We start from the raw sequence: 22,323 nt of genomic DNA, 5'->3' as shown, positions 1-22,323 counted from the left end.
GTATAGAAATAAAATTATAGGCACAACAAAACTCGTTTGAAAATGTGTCAGTCGACATTTTGTGATGGTATCCTAGTACTGGACCGAACTTACAGACATATTCACGTCAGAACAGTACATATAGCATACTTAGTGAAATTTGAAATGTGTTATCGAACACATATCCTGATAACATCAGATGTACATTTAAGCGACATACCTAGTTTGAAGTATGCTGCAACTGTATCAGTCAACATGAAACACAGTTTTTCCATGAAAATTAGTAACATTTCTTTCAAAAAAACAAATGGATTCAATTATTTAGTTTGAAATAAGATGTATATTATATATGTACACTAATATATTTATTTAAATTATGTAATACATTCATTTGTTCTCAAATAATTCTGTAACAAGTCGCGTGTAATTTTCCATGACTGAACTGTACTTCTGCTCTATTAATGCAGTAGCTCGGTTCCAGTTCACTAAACCTTGGGCTGTACCAGAGCCATCTTCAGTTACAAGCAGGAGCATGGGTAGGTTTGGCAACGCTGAGTGGAGGCGGGGGAGGTGAAATAAAGGCATGACATTTGACGTTTTAGTATTTTGATTTCGTTGTCACATGTAAATTTTCGACATTAATTGATACAAAACTAAGTGCATATGATGAAGATTCAGTGTATTGATGTATGTAATTTATTACGGAATCCGAAATGGTATTTTATTTGAGTTTCAGAATACCACGTAAGTACTTGCATACAGCCACTTATAACTTAAAAAAATTAAAAGCATACGTGTTTTTTATTGATGGTACAAGGGAAAATAAATGAATACTTAAAGAAATCTCACTTGTACCAAAAATAAATAAAATAACGACGTACTTTCGTAATACCCTATTCCAATCAATTAACCATTATGTGGCTAGTAATTGACAATGTTTTGCCGCTTTATGTTGTTTCATACAATTTCGTGTGATTATCTTTCGTGCTTTTCTATAAAGATTTCAGACGCCCAGGAAGCCAGTTTCAGTTTGAACCTCGCCAGTACCATAACAATACTGTTATCCTAAATTATTTGTTATAAATTTTCTAAAATGTCATTTTAAATAGGCCAAGGCCAATGAAAAAATGAAGAAACATACTTTCAACACATATGTAACAAAACACATCATTATCTATTAATTATGTGCCAATTAGCGTAAACTCATTGAACTTTAAATCCTGTAAATACGGAGAAGAAACATGTTTATAACTAATTTATTACAAAAGAAGTAATATTAATAAGCAGACCTTGAAAACCAACAAAGTGAGTGTACGCACCTACAAATATAGACAGTTGTGACGTATAGCAGGCATTCCGAATCTTCAACAAAACTGCAACATTTATGGGAACACAAAACAGCTGTTTACAATGAACTTGAAAATCAACGGCATAACTTTATTGATATAGCAGGCGAGACCCAAGAATTTGGCCAGAATTCTGATACATCACAAATCACAAGTAAGACTATAAAAATGTAGGGTGGTTTATACAATATTTAATATTTAGAAGAATTGTCAATCACTTTATCATTAATAATAACCGTAAAAATTGCTAAAGACTGCAGCCATATTTTCATTTATTGTCTTGTTTTTATCGCCAACACGCACTTAGTTTATAATAAACCAACAATTAACATTTGGTACGACCGCAAACATAATTCCATCGATACACACTTATATTGTAGCATTAACTTACATTGAAAACCGGCATTAGCACAAGCACGTGTTCTGGATAGTAGGCCTCCGTTTGACAGTTAATTACAGTGTTGCCGACGTATGGCTCTGGCTTGTAACTGAAGAAGGCTCTGGTTGTACTCGTATATACTACATTTCACCATTAGCTTATAGTGCTCCAAATCCCTTACCCTGCTAATAACAATACAAAAAAACTATCATGATCAGAAATCGAATATAGAACATCTTGTTGGTAGGCTAACATGCTACCCATTCAGCTATAAAAGAGATAAGGAATGCATGAATACAACATTGAAGTTAGTTGAAATATATAAATATTATCTCTAATGTCACTCAACAATCATTTACACATATAAATGTAGCTTCTCAACATTCTAAATCTTGATTACAATGAATGTCCTTGTATATCACAACATCAGGATTTGTTTCAATTGTATTGTGCTTTAGCATTTTGAATTTATCCCGACAACTGTATCATTTGACAGGTGGCCACTTTATGTTTCCATGAGTGTAGAATTTGCATGTTTACGACAATGAAGAGCAGAGCTAAGAAACACACTGGCTTAAAATTAATTTGGAAATTTTACAGATTTTGAAGAAACAAAGAATGGCGATTTATTTTTTCAGTTTCTACATTCACTCCTCCAAATCTTTTTAGTTTTAATGTGCTTCAAAAAATGTCTAAATAACTATATTTCGAAAATAACAAAATATTTAAATGCATTCAGTTTTCATGTCTAACATAGTCTGCAATATACCAGACCCTCTAACCTGGAACTATTCTAAATATGATGCTTAAAATTTAATAACAATTTCCATTCTGATTAAATCTGAGACTGACTGTTGTTTCAATATAGAGAGATTCAGACTACTGATATTCCTTTGCAGTAGACTTTCACTATTCTAATCTAATCACTGTGGTTACTATATAGATCTTAAGGTATTAAAAACTGTACAATGCGTGTTTTTGTTTTCATGTGTAAATACTATGGTCACAGAGGCAGCAAAAATCTGCTTTCTAGAAAATAGTGTAACTTACTCCACCTATTTGTTTTTTCTTCCACTGTTAATGTACAGAATTGAGACAAAAAATATAATATCTCGGCACAAATTTTCTTTGTAGAACTTCAAGTAGAGGAGGCCTGTTTAAAATGATATAGTCAGGTAAAATCATATAGTATAGAGACCAATAATGGAAACTCTCGAAATCCTGGTGATAGTGACGCCAATGCTGTTTATTGGTGTGAAGTATTACTTGATTATCAATCACTGTATGTAAAATGTGGCATTTTGTAAGAGAAGATAATTTTTTTTTTTCAATTACAAAGTATGGTAGATAGAGGATGTGTGTGTGCTTTCTTCAGATTCTTCAGAAATAAGGAACTGTAAATATTGAGGTTATGCATGCAGTGTTTCAGTGGAATATCCCACTTTTTAATTAGCTATAACTATGTATCCATAGGTGATTTTTAAAATACAAGTACATTGAAATAATGCACTAAATCAGGAGTTTCAGTGGATATAGGTAGATGGCAGTTAGCCTTCGAAAAAACATCATTACAATGTTCATTGTTGTCATATAACCATTCATCTCTCAGGTTACGTAAATTCTCAAAACACAAAGATATGGTTGTCAGAAAATCCTCAAGTGTACCATGAGACATCACTTCATCCAGTAGCGGTTCCTCGGGGGAGGGAAGGTAGGAATGTCCTCCTCACATTTTTCTTCTTTTGAAAGTAAATACCAAATGAAATATACGCCTTGAAATTCGAGGAAGATTAGATAATTTTTAAGTTCACAGCTATAAGAAAACCTCGGTTGATCGAGTTTTAAATGACGCGCACTCATGTGCTGCTAGAAAACTGTGAGAAGGATGCAAGATTGTTTGTGTGGAGGAAAGTCAATCCATTCCTCCTTTATTGTAGTTAACACACATAGACAACAGAGCACTAACAGCCAGAGAAAGAAGCAGAGTTTTAAAGCAAGTAAATGAAAGGATAGGGAGGAGATCCTCCTCTGAATCAGCACATGGGCGGGAAATAGAAACCGATTGGTCTTGCAGCAAGCTCGCTACCGCTGCCATCTAACGATGCTGCATTCAACCAGACTATAACACATCTAGGAGGAGACACAAAAAACAGTTTTAACGCAAAGCTATGAAAGACACCATATAAACGTTCTTAAAATTATAAATCAAAATATATTATTCATTGCACTTTATATAAGCTACTATTCATGGTTTGAAACTTTCAGGATATCTGAAAGTTGAAGTTGGATTTATATAAAACAAGAGGAAGTAGTTCTACGTTAATCTTTTTGGCCCCTGAAATTCACTTCCATTCATTGTCTACTAGACAGGACAACAGCCAAGTTGTCAGTTTTTTTTACAAATATATTTGAAATTGAAAGTACTGCAAACTACATTATTTTAACATAAAAAAATTAGTAATTGATTAACTAGCGGACTTACTCGTGTTAATTATGAAAGTTTGTGCGGCTTACAGCTGTTTTGGTGCTTCATCACATCATCCTCAGAGCCTACTAGATCTCGGCGTCATCTCGAACTTCTCTGGCTGTTATGTGGGTGCGTTTGATTGTTGTAAGGTGTTGAAAAGTGGAGTCAAATAGTGTGTGTGTGTGTGTACTGAAATTGATCTGTGTGTTGAGAATTTGATCGGGGTGTGTTTTAGTGTGTTTGTATATTTCGTATTGTCATTCAAAATGGAATAAAAAAATTAATCGGCCACCGGCAGCTTTGAACAATAATGGTAGTGTGACTTTACAAGAACTGACATTCTTCAAAAGCATGTGATACTGAACTTGTAAAATGTACATTTGGCAACACAGACCACGTGGAAGGGTGCAGTGTTCTCGCTTTCCTAACAGATTATTTCTCATTCCCATTTCTGTAAAACGGTTCCGGTTACGTGCTAGTAGCTGGTCTCTTCCAACACGTGTGATGCTGTAGTGTACGTAAAAAATGCTGCAAAGTTGTGAATTCCCTTGTAATTGTTAATTTGTGCAATTATTCAACAATGAATGGAAGTGAAAACATATTATATTTTGGACAATTTAGGAAACTCAGTTTACAAAAACAGATTATTGCTATACAAATGGGAAGGCCAACCTTAACACTACCTGGTCTTACATGTATGCATGTAGGCTAATTTGTAGCATGTTTCTCTCAAGAAGGTGTCATTTTGAGCTGTTAACTTCTTTCCTCCTCTTAAGAAATATGCAGGAGCCGCCACTGACTACATACAGAAAAAATTGGAGTGTGGTGTGCAATATTCGGTCACAAGATCACTGAATCAATTTTCTTTGAAGAAACTGTAAATACTGATGTGTATAAGAACATTTTCACAGACTTTGTAGAGCTGCTAGATGACATCGAACTTACACAGGGATATTTTCAACAAGATGGCACCTAACATGGCACACATCAGCAGCTTCTTCGAGGACCATGTTATCTCTCAAGGTTTGTGGCCTCCAAGGTCAAAAGACCTGACTTCAGCAGATTATTTTCTGTGTGGCTATCTCAAGGGAAGAGTCTAAAGACAAGACCACGAACCATCCAGGATCTCCGTACAAACATCACAGCCAAAATAAACAATACCAATGTATACATGTTGAAATGTGTATTTGACAACGTGGTGAAACAGGCAAGAATGCGTCTCCAGGAGGAATGGAGTCACTTCCAGTACATCCTGCAACTGTAAGTTATTTCTCCAGAAATAACCTGTCATTTATATTTCGTCATGTTAATGTTTTGTTACTTAGTCAAACTACAGGCCTATTTAAAAATAGGCTGTATCACCGTGAAACACTATGTACTAGCATTCAACTTAACTATAACATTTTAATGTACATTTTATCAAAGTACTCTGTAAATTAATTAATTTGATAGATGTACTCAATGCATGATCCACAGTAAGAGGTCTGATTTGGACGAAATTTTGAAGAATAAAGTTCGAGCACATTTAAAAAAAATGCAGTTTGTTCTGAACATTTTCATGAGAAATATTTTAGAAACAGAAATCTCTTGAGCCAAGGCTGATTTCTATTTTAACGTTTCAAGAAAAAATCGCTAAATTTAAATTAAAGTCATATAAATATTAATTCATGTGTCTTTTTAATTCTCTGTCCCCACAGCAGAATTGATTGAAATGTGTGACATCATTTCTTACATTTTTAACTCCTCAGGATGTAGCACCACAAAGGAGTATAGAAAACTATTCGGCAGTATCTCTTCAGGTAATTCTGAAAAAGCTGGTAGTGCTACACAAAAGATAATTTCCAACTTTTAGTCACAAGGAGACTTTTCCAAGACTGCACAGAAAATCTTTAAGAAGGTAACAATGTCAATCTGATATTAGCAAATTTCGAAGTCTTATGAAAGCAGTCACGATAAACAATTTTCTTTCTCTGTCAAAAGACAGTAACAGTAAAAATGATGCTATAGAATTCCCATTATGCAGAAAGATCTGTCAAGATAATAGTTTCAGTTGGAAATTAATTAATGTAGTGACATGTTGGACGAGGACCCTGAGAAGAAATTGTAGAAACTAATGCTAAACATTATGTTTCGAGTAAAATCTTTTATTAGGTCCGTCATAAACAAATATAATCTAAATAACAGACACTTTTGTTTTCATGTTTCAATTTGACAAACGTTTTCGACTCTGAAATAGTTATATACAGTAAAACTTAATTCATACGTTTTTATGGGGGAGGAGGGGCTGAAGAAAAAACGTATGTGGGAAAAATGTATAACTGAAATGGCATTTAATTACATTTGAAATAGCATTAATAATTAATAACATGTGATTATTTTGAAAAAAAGGTCAGTTACAAACACACTTCCTCTTTCTTCCACTCATTGGAATTCAAAAACCAATTAGCAATCTTCCGTCATATCATTGAATCTACTGTCAAAATATTTTCAGTTTAGAGGAGTGTTAAAATAGTTGAATTCAGTGTGGTCACAGCTTTCGAGCTGGATCCTCATTGTTTAAAATGTTCCATTTCTTCCCTCTCCACATATTTCTCTCCACCTTCTGAATTGATTCTCCCACTGGTGCATAACTGATTTACTGAAGTTAGCATGTGCGGAGACCAGAATGGGCAGCTTCGAATTTCCAGAAATTTCAGTCAGTCACATGTTAACAATGAACACATACTGTACCTATTTACGTGATTATAGTAAGCACTTTAATTAATTTCTTTTTTTTTTTTTACAAAATGTCTTGAAAACTGGGGTGCGTATTATATTTGCACACAAATATTCAGACTCAAACTTATTTCAATTAACCCTCTATTTATGTATAAATTTCAGGAGAAAAATTGTTCCAGGGCCGGGTGTCAAACTCAGAACCTTGGATGAGCTCATCAATGCTCTACCGACTGAGCTACCCAGGAACTATACCAGACCATGGATCAATTTTCCACTTCTATCCACATACTTTTAAGTGGATTGACAGATCGTCAGATCCCAGCATTGAGTGCACACCAAGCTCTGTGTGACAATTTAAGTTTAATAGTTGCATGCAAACAGAAGCACTGATCTTTCGCGAGTGAAAAACCTAAAGGTAACGCTTTCAATTTGTTTCTCTTCCTCGAATTTTAATTTTATTACGTTATTACAAACAGAGATTTCATAGTGATATAATATTATTATTCCTCTTTCAAAGCACTTTAGATAAGCTTATTTAAAGTTCGTAAAAAATTCGATTGGAACAGATGCCGCTGGAAGCTAAAATGCCATGCTTTGTCGATGTAGCCTGAATAGTTTTTTTGGCTTTTAACTGTTATTTATTTGTCACAATTTCTTTCAAACTTCCAGCAGTCAAACATCGTATATCTCATTGTTTCCAGATGAGTATCCCTGTTTTTTATTATAAGAAGTCACATTTCTTACAGGTCACTTGATTTTTTCTTTCATAGATGGTGGGTATTACAAGGAAATCTTCTAGGCAGACATAAGAACTGGAAAAGCAGAGAGAAATAGATGTTACCAACAACTATAAGATGGGATGGCTACATGTGTCTAAGAAGTTTGCAGTTCCTCAGGCAAGCCTCAAACTTGAGCAAGGAATAACAGTAAGATCTCTGATGAGGTCCCAAAAAGTTTCAGGTGGTTTCAACCAACATTCAATGCATCAACTAGAGCATGAACTTGTAAAGAACCTGAAATTCATAAAATCTCGTTTATTAGGTATGACTATGATAGAGGTAAGACAACTTGTATTTCAAGTAGCTGAGAAGAAATACATTAAACACAGATTCAACATAGAAAAGAAAATGGCTGCTTGGGACTATTCTATGGTTCATTTAAGCCTGTGGCACAGCAACTTTTCAGCTTAAGAAAAAATCCTGAGCAGTGAAATATTTTGCTAAATATAATTTATAATGTTGTTGTTGTTTTCTAATGCCAGGCGTTTGACAATAAAGTCATTTGACCTCTTGCACTCCAATATTTTTCAAAGATATTATCATGACCAGCCAATGAAGCACAGATTTTGAGGTGTTCCGAATCCATTTATAATATTATATAATTTATAATGTTAATGAGTTAAATCTGGGGGATAAAGCAGTTTGCCTCCTTGCTGTGTCCCCTGGACGAGATGAAACAACAATTCACACATATAACAGTTTTTATTAAAACTATTCCAATCAGATCTATACAAAATGAACTGTAAAACAGGCAAAAACTTCCCAAAAGAACCATTGAACACCTACAAAGGAATTTAAAAATTCATGTTGAGGATTTTTAATTACCAATAAGTCGAATACTCTTGTAACTATGGTATGATTTTAAATTTCAATCATAAAGACTTATACTGTGGAAGTATAAAAACGTAACTGTTTTATTATCATAACATAGACAATTATAAAAGAAAAAAAAACAAACTTTTTCGACTTTATGGCATCTTCAGGTTCTACAATTTGATGTGCAATATCTATATATGCTTATATGTTGAAACAATCATTATAATAGATGGCTTAGTGCACACATGTTGTAAGTGCTAATTTCTTAATTTTGAGGAAAACAAGTTTTAATTTGCAATACTTAATTACACTTCAATTAACATCTATTCTCAAAAAGTAAACATAACATAGGAAATTCTTAGTATTCACTTCCCATATTTGTGCACAGTAAAGATACACTTCACAGGACTCCGATTTTGTACTTAACTCAATATGATCGGAAAATGTACTTAACACGTGTGCACTAAGCCATCTGTGAACATGTTTTAAAAAATTATTATAAAATATCTCAAATTCAACAACTTATACAGTTTTTCGCCTATTTTGCTGTTCATATCGATTTTTATATGAATATATTACAAATGAAATAATCTACATTCATTAACATGTTATAATTTTATACCTATATTGTTATTCTTATATGTAAATACTAAGATTACAAAATTATGTGGTATAGTGAACCAGTGCAATATTTAATGATCTATTTCATAGTTGTTGGTTGAATTCTAAAACTATGTAAACTGACCTACGATACATTTAAAAAGGCAATTAATTATAAAGTGATTGTTTAATATTTTCCATGCTATAGTTTTAATATGTGTTCTATTTTCCATCTTCATCTGTAAATGTAATGTTTTAACTATCTGCGAATTTCTCATTACATCTTGGTTTGTGTGTGTTTTGTTGATCTGGTTGAGGTAAACTATCCCATACGGTACGCACTTTCCTTGGTTACATGTCACAACAAGACGCTTTTTTAAGTTGTCAACTGTCATAGTGAGCCACCTGTCAGAGAGAATGTTTTCATGGTGGAAAAAGATCTTTCTACTGCTACTGAAGTGATTGGAGCAAACTTAAAACAACTTATTTCATAAGGACTATCTCTACTTTCTTTCAGAGATTGGGAAAAACCGACTGTGTATTGTCTCAAAAAGAGGGGTGTGAGAAGGGATTAGAGACTTCAAAGTACGCACGACTTGTGAGTATGACAACAGTAATGGGACCTGGAGACTTGCTTTTAATACTTTTCTCATCCCCTCTCTTTCACTGGTAAACCCTGAAGTGACCTAAGTACTGAGAGTTATACTGTTCAAACATTTCTGTTAAGTGACATAAAAGCTGGAATCAGTAGGGGAGAAATGTTTACGACTTCTTGGAAACATATGTATTGCTGGAGAATAAGATTCTCAGCAAATATTTGTGAGAGTTGAATATATATTTTTAATTTGCACAACAGTTCTTTTTTGTTTTTTGATATAATTTATGTGCGGTTTATATAATAACGACGTAAGAAGACTAAAAAAAGGAATTTAACCTTAAAATAGACAATGGGACCTAAAATAGGCAAAATAAAAATTGAGCCGATCATCCCCAAATGTGTGGAAACGTGTTTATCTCTAATAGGTCTTTCATACATACACTCAGTTTAAAAAAGGCATTCTGCCTAACATCCGGGCTCTAATTATTACATCTGTAATGTATTCATGTAAAAATCAATATGAACAGTGAAATAGGAGAAAAAATTGAATAAGTTTTTGAATCTGATATATTTTATAATAATTATTTTAAAACATGTTTTTAAATGTAAGTTCATATTATAATTATATTACAATGATTGTTTCATATAAGCAAATTTAGATTTCATTTCATTTAGTGTTCTGCCCAAGGGCAGTTTTTTTACTGCAAATCCAGCTTTCTCCAAACTTTCCTATTTTCTGCCTTCCTATTTGTCTCCTCATATGATCCTATTAAAAGTTACATGTACCAAGTAAAACAACACTGCCCTCTTCCGAGTCTTCAGTGGCCATAACTGCAGGAATGAACACCTCAACAAAATGGGAATAAAACTCATAAATTCATGTAACATCTGTGACAGCCATGCAGTTATGAACAACGAGCACCTCTTCCAATGCAGAAAACTTTATATAGAGGAAAACAAGGAAGACAAGATCTTGTATTGTGAAACAATAGGATTAATAGCTTAGGCCAATATCCATCCACTGGAAAACAATAACACGAGTTGAATCTGACTAGTGTTTTCCCAGGCTGGTAAAAAACAGGCAAGCGCACTAACAAGTACAGAAAAGGACGTGCATGTATCAGTAGAGTGTTATATAAACTCTTCCATGTAAATTTAGCCCAAAAAAAAAAGTGAACTGATGGTGTTCCTGTAAGAAACACTTGTATCACAGAAGAAAACAAAGAATTATAAGGGAAGTCTTCCTATAGTAGTTCAAGCACTTTTCTTCTTTTGTAAAATCTACACCGGGATATAAGGTTATTCTTGTGATGGATGGGCATGTAAGTCATAACCATGTACAAGTTCTTAGTTGTGCCAAAGAAAATGGCATCAACCTCATCTTTCTACCTGGACAATGCACACACAAGCTACAGACTTCTGATGTATCATTTTATAAACTTCTAAAAACTTACTACCTATAATCAGGAAGTGACAAAATGGCTCAAGTGCAGTTCTGAAAGAATGCTATCCCAGTATCAGATCTCTACTTTATTTGTTAAAGCAAATGGAAAAAGCAGCCACTACTGCTAATGCTCGAAGTGGTTTTGAACACATTGAACTTTGGCTACCGAACCCAGACATATTTCTGAACCATTTGCTCCAGCAGCAACCATAAATATTCCAGAGAGTAGAATGACCAGATTCACATCGATAAAAAAGGACACAAAGCTTCAAAAAGGATGATATTATTAAAAAAAAAAGAGGACAGAAAATAAGTACTTAGATTTAGGCTTGGGCTTATATTATACTTTAAATTACGTCAATATCTATTTTATTACAAAATATTTACACTACAGATTTAGGCTCATATCATGCTTAAAATTATGTTAATATCTATTTTATTAGAAAATAAGAAAAAACTTAATAATAATGATTTTACAGTTAGCCTTTAGTCTTGGTTTCATACAAGGCTATTAGCCCGGCCCAACGTACACAGGGGGCACATAACCGTAACTGTGTGCAGTTGGGTAATTCTTGGCAGACGCGTTCTCGTCGCGGGGGTGAACACTGGTATATTGACTAAGTGCTGCCAAGGACCCAGTCTCTCGGGGAATAGCGAGAACCCCTGTCCAGGGTTACGGACGAAGACCTCAACGGCAGCATAGGCGACGAAGATATTCTTCCAATCGGCATAGCTGGCGGAAGAGGCCACCCTTCTACTAGGGGGTTAAATAGAGTGAAAACTGCTGCTTTGCGGTGGAGAATTCTCCAAAGGCTAAGGGAGGAAACCCTGAAAGAAAACCCGGTCCTCCAGAGTGGGGGTTATGCGGCGGGCCAGTAACTCGCCCATGTAAAAAATATAAGTACTAAAAACGCCAAAGGAAATAGCCGGACAGATATATCAAATGACAACACTACGCAGATACTTAGGAAATTCAATGAGGAAGGAGGTCAAACTCAGATTGCATAATATAGTATCGAAACCGATGTTACTTTATAATAGTGAAACCTGGATAATGAGGAAAAAAGACAAAAATAAAATTGAAAGCTCAGAAATGAGATTTATGAGACGGCTATTAGGAGTATCTCTAAAAGACAGAGTGAGAAGTGCAGACATAAGAGCGGCACTGGGTATAAGAAGTAGTATAGTGCAAGAGGCAATTCAGTACCAAAAGAACTGGCAAGAGCATGTCAACCGAATGTCCCCTGACAGACTACCGCAGCAAGCTTTCTTTTATAAACCAAATGGAAGACGAGATATAGGACGGCCGAGAACCAGATGGAAAGACCAGTTTCAAGAATAAATGTCTTTGGCGCGGAACGGGATAAACCCCAATCCTTGGAAAGGCAGAAGAAGAAGAAGAAGACAGTTAGCTACATACGAAAGTCAAGGGAAGTATAATTATTAAAGAGAACAGAAAATATCTATTTAGATTTATATATGCACCTCCATCTCTCGATTTACTAGCTACCTGTAAGCAACGACAATAACAAGGACGAGCAAAGAGAGTTTGCCAACAGTATATTCTGTTGATGCTACTGCAACCTACAGACAAATTACTTGAAAAAGGCATCAAATCATATAATGTGAGCTGCTCGGGTGAAGACAATGTAAAGTGACATTTTCATTATTAATGAAAATAATATTATGTCACATGCTCTTTTCAGAGCTATTTATCTTTTGTAAGTGAGACGTTTTACATTGAAGTTTAAAATGTTGTCAATACATGTTAGTGCTATTTGAGCATGAGTTTTTCAAATATTAAAGTTACTGTATTTCAAAATGTAGTTTTAGTCACTTAACACTGTATTCACCTGAGCAGCTCATAATATCAAAATATCAGGCATATAAGTTACGAAAAGGAGGACATGTCTGGACAAAAGAGGACGTCTGGTCACCCTACCAGAGAGAGAGAGAGAGAGAGGGAGAGGGAGAGGGAGAGAAGGAGAGGGGGAGGGAGGGGAGGGGGAGGGAGGGGAGGGGGAGGGAGGGAGGGAGGGAGGGGGAGAGCTAATTTAAAGTTCAAAACTAATTTATTCAAGAAGTGTGTTACTAATGATAAATACCACCATGCATTTTGAAAGGTGATTAATCTAGTAATCAATATGTTTTATTGTCGTCTAACCATAAACTTCCAATTTTTACCATTATCTCAATTTTCACAAAAAAGTGACATTCCCCCTTTCCTTCCTGTGGTCTTCAGATATTATTCTGTTGGACCAAAAATAATAACATCTTTAGTAAGTTCCTCTAGCTAGCAGTGCATGATTCTGTACAGATTGCTGTGCACTTTACTGCGGAATCCTGGCCATTAGTCACTCAGCTGAGTGCGCTCCTAGTATAATGGCAGTTGACTTAAAATATAAACGTCAACGTATATGCCCAACTTGGAGTCAGGCCACAAAAGGGAAATAACACTGTAGGAGGAGAGGTTCGATCCGGTGCTGTGGATTGAATTCGGCGTAGCTCAGTGGTCAGAGTGCTTGATATGTAGAACCAAGGACCTGGTTCGATCCCCGGCACTGGAGCGAATTTTTGTCCTCAAATATTAATTTAGTTCTTTTGTTTTGATGTTGTGAAGTTGAAATACTACAATAAAAAGCACTGATCATTATTTAATAATTTTTGTCATCATACAGTAAACTCCTACAATTTGCACATCTTAGAAAAAATGTTAATTTTTTAACCTCATTAATGTTTTAATGTCCTTATGTCATTTTATCTTAACTTTGTCTAAAATGACACATTTAATACTTTTTAGAAAAAATAAAAAATACTATGCTATATAGTAACTTAAAACCTTAATACCACAACAAAATCCACCACTGTGGAGTAACAGTCAGCATGTCTGATCGTGAAATGAGTGAGCTCAGGTTCAAATCCTGGTTGAGGTTTTTTCGGGGTTTTCTCTCAACTCATTAAGAGCAAATGCTGAGTAACTTTCGGCATTGGATTCCAGACTCATTTTGCTGGCATTATCACCTTCATCTCATTCAGACACTAGATAACCATAGCAGTCGATAAAGCATTGTAAAATAACCAACTTAAAAAGAAATTCAGAACAGGACATCATCAACTAATAAGGCATAGGTTTCAGGAAAGTAATTCTTAATCATCATTTTCGATATCATAAAGAGTAAAAAAAAATTGTGTAATTTTATATTGATCTTCTCTTTTGATTCATTTACTACATTTTAGAAAAGGTAAAACTAGCCTACTATACTTTATAGTAACTTATAACCTTAATACCAGAATAGAAAATCAACAACTGAATGAAGTATAGGTTTAAATAAAACAATTTTAAAATCTTCATTGTGGGCATCATAATGGGTCAAAAACCAAATAGTGTCGTCTTAGACTGATCTTCCTGAAATGCTATCTTCGAAATTGGTTTATTACACCAACGCATTCTTGTACAAAAACCTTAATACAATATTAAGTGATCTAATATGAGCAATTACTTGAGAATTTGCATTAAGGATACTAGAAGGAAGCTGCCTGTTAACCATACTAAAGATGCTGAATAAAGAGACAACTTTACAAACAATTCCATTATGACCAATTCCCCTGGTTGATTTCCTTCCAAGCCATTGATTTAGCATAAATCTTCCTTTCACGTCACCATTTCAATTTAATATACACAATTTTTGTACATAATTTAAGTAAGTGAAACAATTTATATTACATAATGAACATATGAACAAATCAAGGTGCAAGGCAAATGTGACACTGCGAACACTACCACTAGGCCAACATTAACTAAGTTGATAGTGAGTCCTATACACATATAAACATATTAATAATAATAATAATAATAATAATAATAATAATAATAATAATAATAATAATAATAATAATAATAATACTTCAATGAGCAAATTCATATTCAGGAATAAACACAATGACTATGTGTTAGAAATAAATCTTCTAACCTGCCAAGATACATTAAGTCTCTCTTCTATTCATAGACAGTTGATGCATGGCTCCTTATTCACACTACAGGCTCCTTCTTTAACAACTGATCAATCTGGAAAAAAAAAAAAAAAAAAAAAAAAAAAAATCTTTGCAATTATTAGCTCAATATATAAAGGTAAGTTAGTAAGTAAGTTATAAATCGAAGTAGCAACTAAAATTTTTTAATGAGGCACCTGAAGTTAACACCACTAGAAACAGAATTCTCCAAGTGTCAAGGTGATCAATGTGCATACAAATGACAGCAAAAAGCAGCAGTTGTAAGATGGCAGCACCTCTGCACGAGTATACCATTGTCGAGCAGTGCTCTGTTGTGCGATTATTCTGGGCACAAGGTCCTACAATTGGGTGCAGAAGTTCTCTGAAGGAAATGCCAAGATGGCTCAGTACTGGGCTTAAAAACCAGGGGGCCAGGTTCAAATCCCGATAGACCCTTAATTTATAACTTGTGTTGGGCAAACCTGTGGTCCAGGCAACACAGGTATTTTCTCTGTGTATTCAAGTTCCCCTGTGATATCTAAAAAATTCTCCATTGCTACTGCAATTCATTATCATTCATCACAAGTGCAATGTGAACCCACCAAATATGGTGCACTCTGGATAGTCTCTGACTAAGTGATCTATGCTTCTCAGCAGTAGCCACATCTATGAGCCGTTCACAGAGTGTCAGGATGAATAACAAGTTAAGGGCTCTTCCCTTGGACAGTAGTCACAGGTGATGAGCCTTTGCATCTTTACTAGCCCGAGACAAAGTATGTATCAATGCTCAAGTCAAGTTGCCAATGGTACACTTGTACAGAGGTGCTGTCATCTTGCAACTGTTGCTTCTTTGTTTCACTTGTGCACACATCGATAATACTGCCATCTAGCAGTGATAGCTTCAGGCATCTTATTGAAAAATATAGGTGGCTATTTTAATATGTAACTTACTGATACTCTTTTGTATTTCACTGCAGCACTTAAAAACAGCCTGCACGTGGAAAAGAACTCCAGGATGAAATAGTTATTACAATTATTAAATATTCTGTGGCAATTTTCAGAAACCATTTGTATGGAATTACTTCCATATAAAAACAACAATGAATTATTGTATATATATATATATATATATATATATATATATTATTACTGTTCTTTGTTAATTTTTTTATATAATTTTGTTTGGAAATTACTAACTTATTTTATGTATTACACTGTAATGTACAGGAAATTTGTTATTACGGGACATTTCTTCTGAATCCATGCATTCATATTATATGTATATATTGTAAAATATATGTATATTTTTTGCTATTCTGTGTAAAATTTGCAAATTCAAAAATGAATCAGATTGTCAAACAAACACCTACACATATTTCTAAGTGTTGTATCAGTGATTGCATTTTCGTTCCAACAGAGTTCATATTACAGTCTGATTATACTTTCAAAGTCCACATGAACTGAAGTACAAGTTTTTAGCCATTTTATATTGTTAAATGTAACTTGTTTAATGATGGAACAAAATTTAGTTGTCAATGAAGCTCCACCATGTATGTGGAAAAGGCCAAAGTGTTATATTAGTATCCCTGGCGATTATACTAAGAATGATGCACCACATGTTTTAAAATCTAGTGCCATGGAACTAATCTGTAACAAATATGAAAATTTTCTTCATATCTATACTGATGGGTCACGGAATCTTGATGATGGACTCTCAGGCGCAGGGTATTATATCCAAAAATATAACGAGAAATATTATAGGCCTATTACATGTTCATCTCCCTCTAGTCTCGAAACAGAACTGCTGCCCATAGAGGCAGCTCTTTTACATGCCTCTACCTTATCTGATATACTTGTATGCATTTTCAGTAACTCGATGGGAGCTATTCTAAATATCAATAAATATACTCCAACTTCCTATGCACAAATTACAATCTCTATACAAAAAATATTATATAAACTAAGTCTTCAAAAAGAAATGGTATTCCAATGGATACCTAGTCATTGTGGCATTACTGAAAATGAGATTGTTGATAATATTGCTAAACAGGCAACATCTTTGGGGCCCAAACCTATGCAAATAACTTCTTTAACCAGCGCATATTCAGCAGTTAATTCCGATTTAACAAATTTATGGATCGAATTATGGCTTTCTTCTGATAAAGGCCAAGAACTTCAAAACATTCAAAAGAAACCTAAATATTTACAAATGTTCCGCAACATTCCCAGACACATACAAACTTTCTTAGCAAGAGCCAGGACAGGCCATATTATCACTCAGAAGTATCTTCACCGCTTTAATCTTGTTGACTCTAGTAGTTGTTGCTGGTACAACAATAACGAAGAAGATTTGGAACATATCCTCTTAAACTGCCCTGTCACAAGCATCCACAGAACTAATCTAAAATCTGCAATCCCTGTAACCTTGTACAATTCTCTCCAATATATACTGAATACACCTCATCTTTGGAATGTGGCTGCTGAAATATACAACCAGCATCGTGCTTTTTACTCATCATTTGTAAGAAGAGGAAAATTATAGTGAAACATAGTGGAACGCATGTTGTCAGCAAATAGCTGAATACACTACGAAGATAGATACTGTTTGTATGAACATGTACCTGCGTCTTATACATCTCTTTGACATCTTCTAAGTCAAGCTGCAGTTCTTGTGCTTCTTCCACTTTTTCCCCATACATCTGCAACAAGGCATCATATTTATGCTGCAAATCTTGGTACTGGCTACGTAATGTCTCAGCTTCCTTAAGTCGGGACTCCTGCTCTTCCACTCTAGCAGTCAATTGAGAGAGTTCACTTGTCAATGCATTTCTCTCCGCATCTCTTCTCGACATTTCCCACTGCAACTGTTGCACTTCTCCTGCAGAAAGAAACAAGAATATGAATAGTATGTGAACAATAATGTCCTTTTACAATATTTTCCTAGAAAACATATAAGTATGTAAAATATAGCATGAGCAAAATTAAATATAATTTATTTAACAGAAGTAAACGGAAAATAATTTATTACAAGACTAAGGATACACAAAACACAATTTTTTTTTTGTTGTAAATACTTATTACAATTACTATTATTATTTTTTCATCACCACCACCATCACCACTACTGTTGTGCTCGAGCGTCGGTTTGATTTCCGTTTGGGCTGATTAGCTAGTTAGGTTTTTCCCGAGATTTTCCCCAACTGTAAGGCAAATGTCAGGTAATCTGTGGCAAATCCTCGCCCTCATCTCACTAAATACCATCTCGCTATCACCAATCCCATTGACATTAAATAAACTAGTAGTTGACACAGCATTGTTAAATAACCTAAGTTAAAAAAACACCACAGCCCTTCTTTTAATCACAGTGATTGATAGTGAACGTAACTTCAATCGCACATAATCTATTAGGGCAATTTTGAAGAAGAAAAGGTTACATGAAAGTATTTAAATTTAAACTACACTGGCCAGCACGAAAATCAAATACATGACAAAAATTAAAAAGGTGATATGTATTTGTCCAATTAACAAAAGTTTGGCATTGTTTTTTATTTTGTTCAATAGGAAAGGTTGTCGATATGTTTTAAGAGAGGATAATTCATTAGACAGTTCCTTTGGTTTCCCATATATGACACCTCCTTATGGTCAAAACGTGTTTATGCCAGAAGTTGTGCAATCCAGTTTACTGCTCAGTCACTGCACTCTTCAACCACTTTGTTTTTTTTTTTAATTAAATAGATTTTCGAGACATTTCTTTCAATTTTAAAATCAAGGATTGTTGGGAAAAACAACTTCCATGATTTCCAGAACTGTGCGATGTTACAGGGAAATTAAATCATACTCAAGAAGAATAGGATCAGACCTGCTGTATTTGTTTGTTTGTGTATTGAGCTGTTTTTGTAGAGTATTATTTGTTCTGTATGCGATGTTGTACAAATACAACCACATAGGTGTATACAAAGTCAAATGCAACACCTGCAACAACTTCTACATAGGATGACAGGCAGCTCATTTCAAACACGTTACAAAGAACACATCACAGCCAAAACAAAATTACAAAACACTTCCATATATGTGCAGAAAACATCACAAATGCTAACCACACCTACAGAGACATCAACACAGACATGGAAATTCTACACATCCAACCAAAAAGCCAGAAACTAAACACACTAGAACAATACAAAATATAGAGACATACAAGAACACATCCAAATGAAATTCTCAACACACAACTCAATTTCAGAACACACACACTCTTTGACTCCACATTACACTATACAAACACACCCCCACAGGAAACACAAACAAAAGGCGCCAAGACTAGCAACAATCAGTTCCGAAGATGGCTGATAGCAGGTTGAAACATGTTAACGAGGTAATATAAAATTTAACACAAGAAAGATAAATAATATGTTTTCCAAAGTGATAAAGTGTTAAAAGGTGTGTAATCAAGATATATAAAACATCATTCGTTTGATAAATACACTTTTTTCTGATTTGAAAGCACCTAAAGTTCCATTAGCTCTTATGCATACTCTGCAGCCAAAATCTTTTGTTTCGGTTTTGTAGGTTAGTCAGTCATGTACTTGAAATTTTGCTTGCCACTGAGTAACATTCAGAAATGTCGGCAAATAACCAAAATCTATTTCACCACCACTTTGCTAGCTTGAAATATTTGACAAAGCCCACGTAGTCTTATAGGCTGGCTGCACTAGGCCTAGTCCGATCATAACTAACACAATTACTGTTATCCTCTTTTGTGTCACTGAACTTTCTCTTTACTCCTCTTGTGACAAATTTATCCATTATTATATTACAAACACCACTACATCAGTAACAATGTAATAACAAAGAATGAAAATTAGTAGATTTAAACGAACATGTTAACCATTTACATAATGATGTTGTGTACTGAAACCCGAACCAAATATTGCCAATACTGCTTTACTGAAAATTGCTAAACAGCAATGCAAAATTAATTTACTTCCTATATAGTTAAAGATTAAAACTTTATTGCTAATGAGTACTTACAATAGTATGTAACCCTATTTAAATAATAAATATGTAACGATTTTGTCACTGACAAATATTTTAAAAGAATAAAATCTGATGACAAAGTTACTAAATAAGCAACAAGCTTCAGACCACAGCCTTCCATACTTGAAATGCTACTGTTTTAAGCATTCCAGGGGTTGACTTATAAGTAAACGTGTCTAAATACACGTTGAATACAGTTCCAGAAGGCTATAGTTTAGATCTACAAAGTGAATAGATAGTACTCTTTGCTATGAAGGAATAAATAAGTTTTTACAAATCACATTTTTCCAGTGATGGTATGTCATTTTGCACTAATGGTATGTTCTCTGGCCATAGAAACCAATGGTGGCATTTCATACTGGTGCATATCGTCTCACTTCTTACTGGTGCTTAGAATAAATTGCCCAGCAGTGCACATCGACTGTAAAAGTTCTGTGAGCCCCAACAATTTTTTCCCCTCTGATAAGTTGGTTTAAACTTTTGACTATCATATTCACCACCAAGTTGGATAAGTTTCGCAACTGCCTTTCCTGTAAATGGTTAGAAAATGATGCTTACAATACTTTGCCTTGCAGGAGATGCTAGATATTACAAATTTACTAACCATCTCTCAACTTGAGCTGAGACTGCAGTCCTTCCAGCAGAGATGTGGTATTGCCTGCCCGCAGGCTATCATATACATTGCTGTATCGTCCTGATGTTGAAGCACATTCAAATGCATCATCCTGAAACTACAAACTTTTCACATTAAAATCGTATATACGAAAAAATCTCAAAACATCACAATATTTCCTTCAATGAGAAAGTAAAAATTATTAACCTCCTGGGTCCTGGAGTACAGTATACTATATCTCATACATGCATTTAGTTTAAAATTTGCCACTAGGCGCAATCGTTATCGATCACCTCTTTTCTGTGCTTGTCAAGCTCCTGACATCTCTTGGGACTTACAGGACTTACAGTAAGCACAAGAAGATCGATTCAATCATTACAATGCATGTTTCAACTATTTTTAAATGAAAATGGCGACCAGCAACTCGACCCCAAGGCACCATAGGACATGCTTTCGAAGTAAATACATAATAAACGTTACATTTTAAGGGTAAAAAATTATGATATGCAGAGACCCAAAGTATAGTATGATACACCTCATTTGTGCCCTAACTTTAACCTGCAGAATTTTTTCAGCAATAACTTTCTTTGAAGTGTAGAATTATATTGAACTTTAAAAATAAAATAAAAAATGTCTCAGGACTCAGGAGGTTAATGCAAGCACTGAAAAACTTTCTCAATATATTTCAATGAAGCACACTAAGTTTGCGATTATATCTAAAATAACTCAAAATCTAAATAAATCTCAGAATAGATTCAAATAGCTATATTAAATTATATACACGTGAGCATAATGCTATTCTGTAGCAGCTTTTCGTCTCCTAACTGGACATGACTGTCTGGCACAGCACCTGCATAGGATCGGCATTATTTCATCACCAAATTGTATGAAACAGATAAAGCCATGGACAGAAACCATTATTTAGTTAACTGCAATGTGTATAACTCCTAATGTGTATAAAAAAACTTTTAGCTGCAAGACAGCTGATGGCTTCATTGCTAAGACAGATAGCAATGGATAACAACAACAACTCTTGAAACTGCATTAAAGTACCAGCAAAATCTGAGCTCTGACAGTTCTCATATTAAACAACAAAGGAACATGTGACTTCGAAGTAATCAACAGAATAGCATTATCTTGATTAGAACTGTTGCAGTATTGTCATTTAATAATTTCCTGCTCAGGTGAAAAACAATCACATAAGAATTTCACATGCTAAAGAAAATAAATAAGTCACTCATTTAGGACAAGAAATGAAAAAGGTTTCAAATCTGATTTGCAAGATTCAGTAAAAAAATAGAGATTATTGTATAAGAATTACACAACATGAGAATTAAAGGTACCATGCTAAAATAAATTTCCAATTTCTTTTCATTTTTCATTTCAAAAGAGTATACTGTAATAAATAATGCATCATTTCCATAAAAGAAAATACATAATGGACTTCTCTTCAGTATTTAGCTCAACTAAGCACTTATATCCCACATCTAACACCTTCCACACAAGTCAAATATTTAGGAATTATTATAGATCAGCATTTACGTTGGGATAAAAAAA

At 34.3% G+C, this 22,323-nt stretch overlaps 1 protein-coding gene across 4 annotated transcripts in view; it reads right to left on the bottom strand.

The window, feature by feature from the left end:
- Positions 1 to 5,432: 5,432 nt before the first annotated feature.
- LOC138713642 (TATA element modulatory factor-like) overlaps positions 5,433 to 22,323 on the bottom strand; it is a 76,043-nt gene continuing 59,152 nt past the window's right edge. For 2 of the 4 annotated variants that reach the window (XR_011335965.1, XR_011335964.1), the window contains exons 17-20: positions 20,758 to 20,884; positions 17,738 to 17,994; positions 15,098 to 15,192; positions 5,433 to 7,701 (exon numbers count right to left, since the gene is read on the bottom strand). Coding sequence is in view for 1 of the 4 variants with exons in the window: in XM_069845897.1 (XP_069701998.1) it covers positions 15,157 to 15,192; positions 17,738 to 17,994; positions 20,758 to 20,884 (420 nt within the window). In the remaining 3 variants the exon portion in view is untranslated. Of the gene's footprint in view, positions 7,702 to 7,791; positions 7,903 to 15,004; positions 15,193 to 17,737; positions 17,995 to 20,757; positions 20,885 to 22,323 lie in introns of those variants that run through there. The other 2 variants (XR_011335966.1, XM_069845897.1) reach the window with 2 other exon arrangements.

This window comes from Periplaneta americana, chromosome 14, assembly GCF_040183065.1.
Source record: "Periplaneta americana isolate PAMFEO1 chromosome 14, P.americana_PAMFEO1_priV1, whole genome shotgun sequence".
NCBI lineage: Eukaryota > Metazoa > Arthropoda > Insecta > Blattodea > Blattidae > Periplaneta > Periplaneta americana.
Note: the sequence above shows the minus strand (reverse complement) of the source record. Positions and strands in the feature narration are given on the sequence as shown.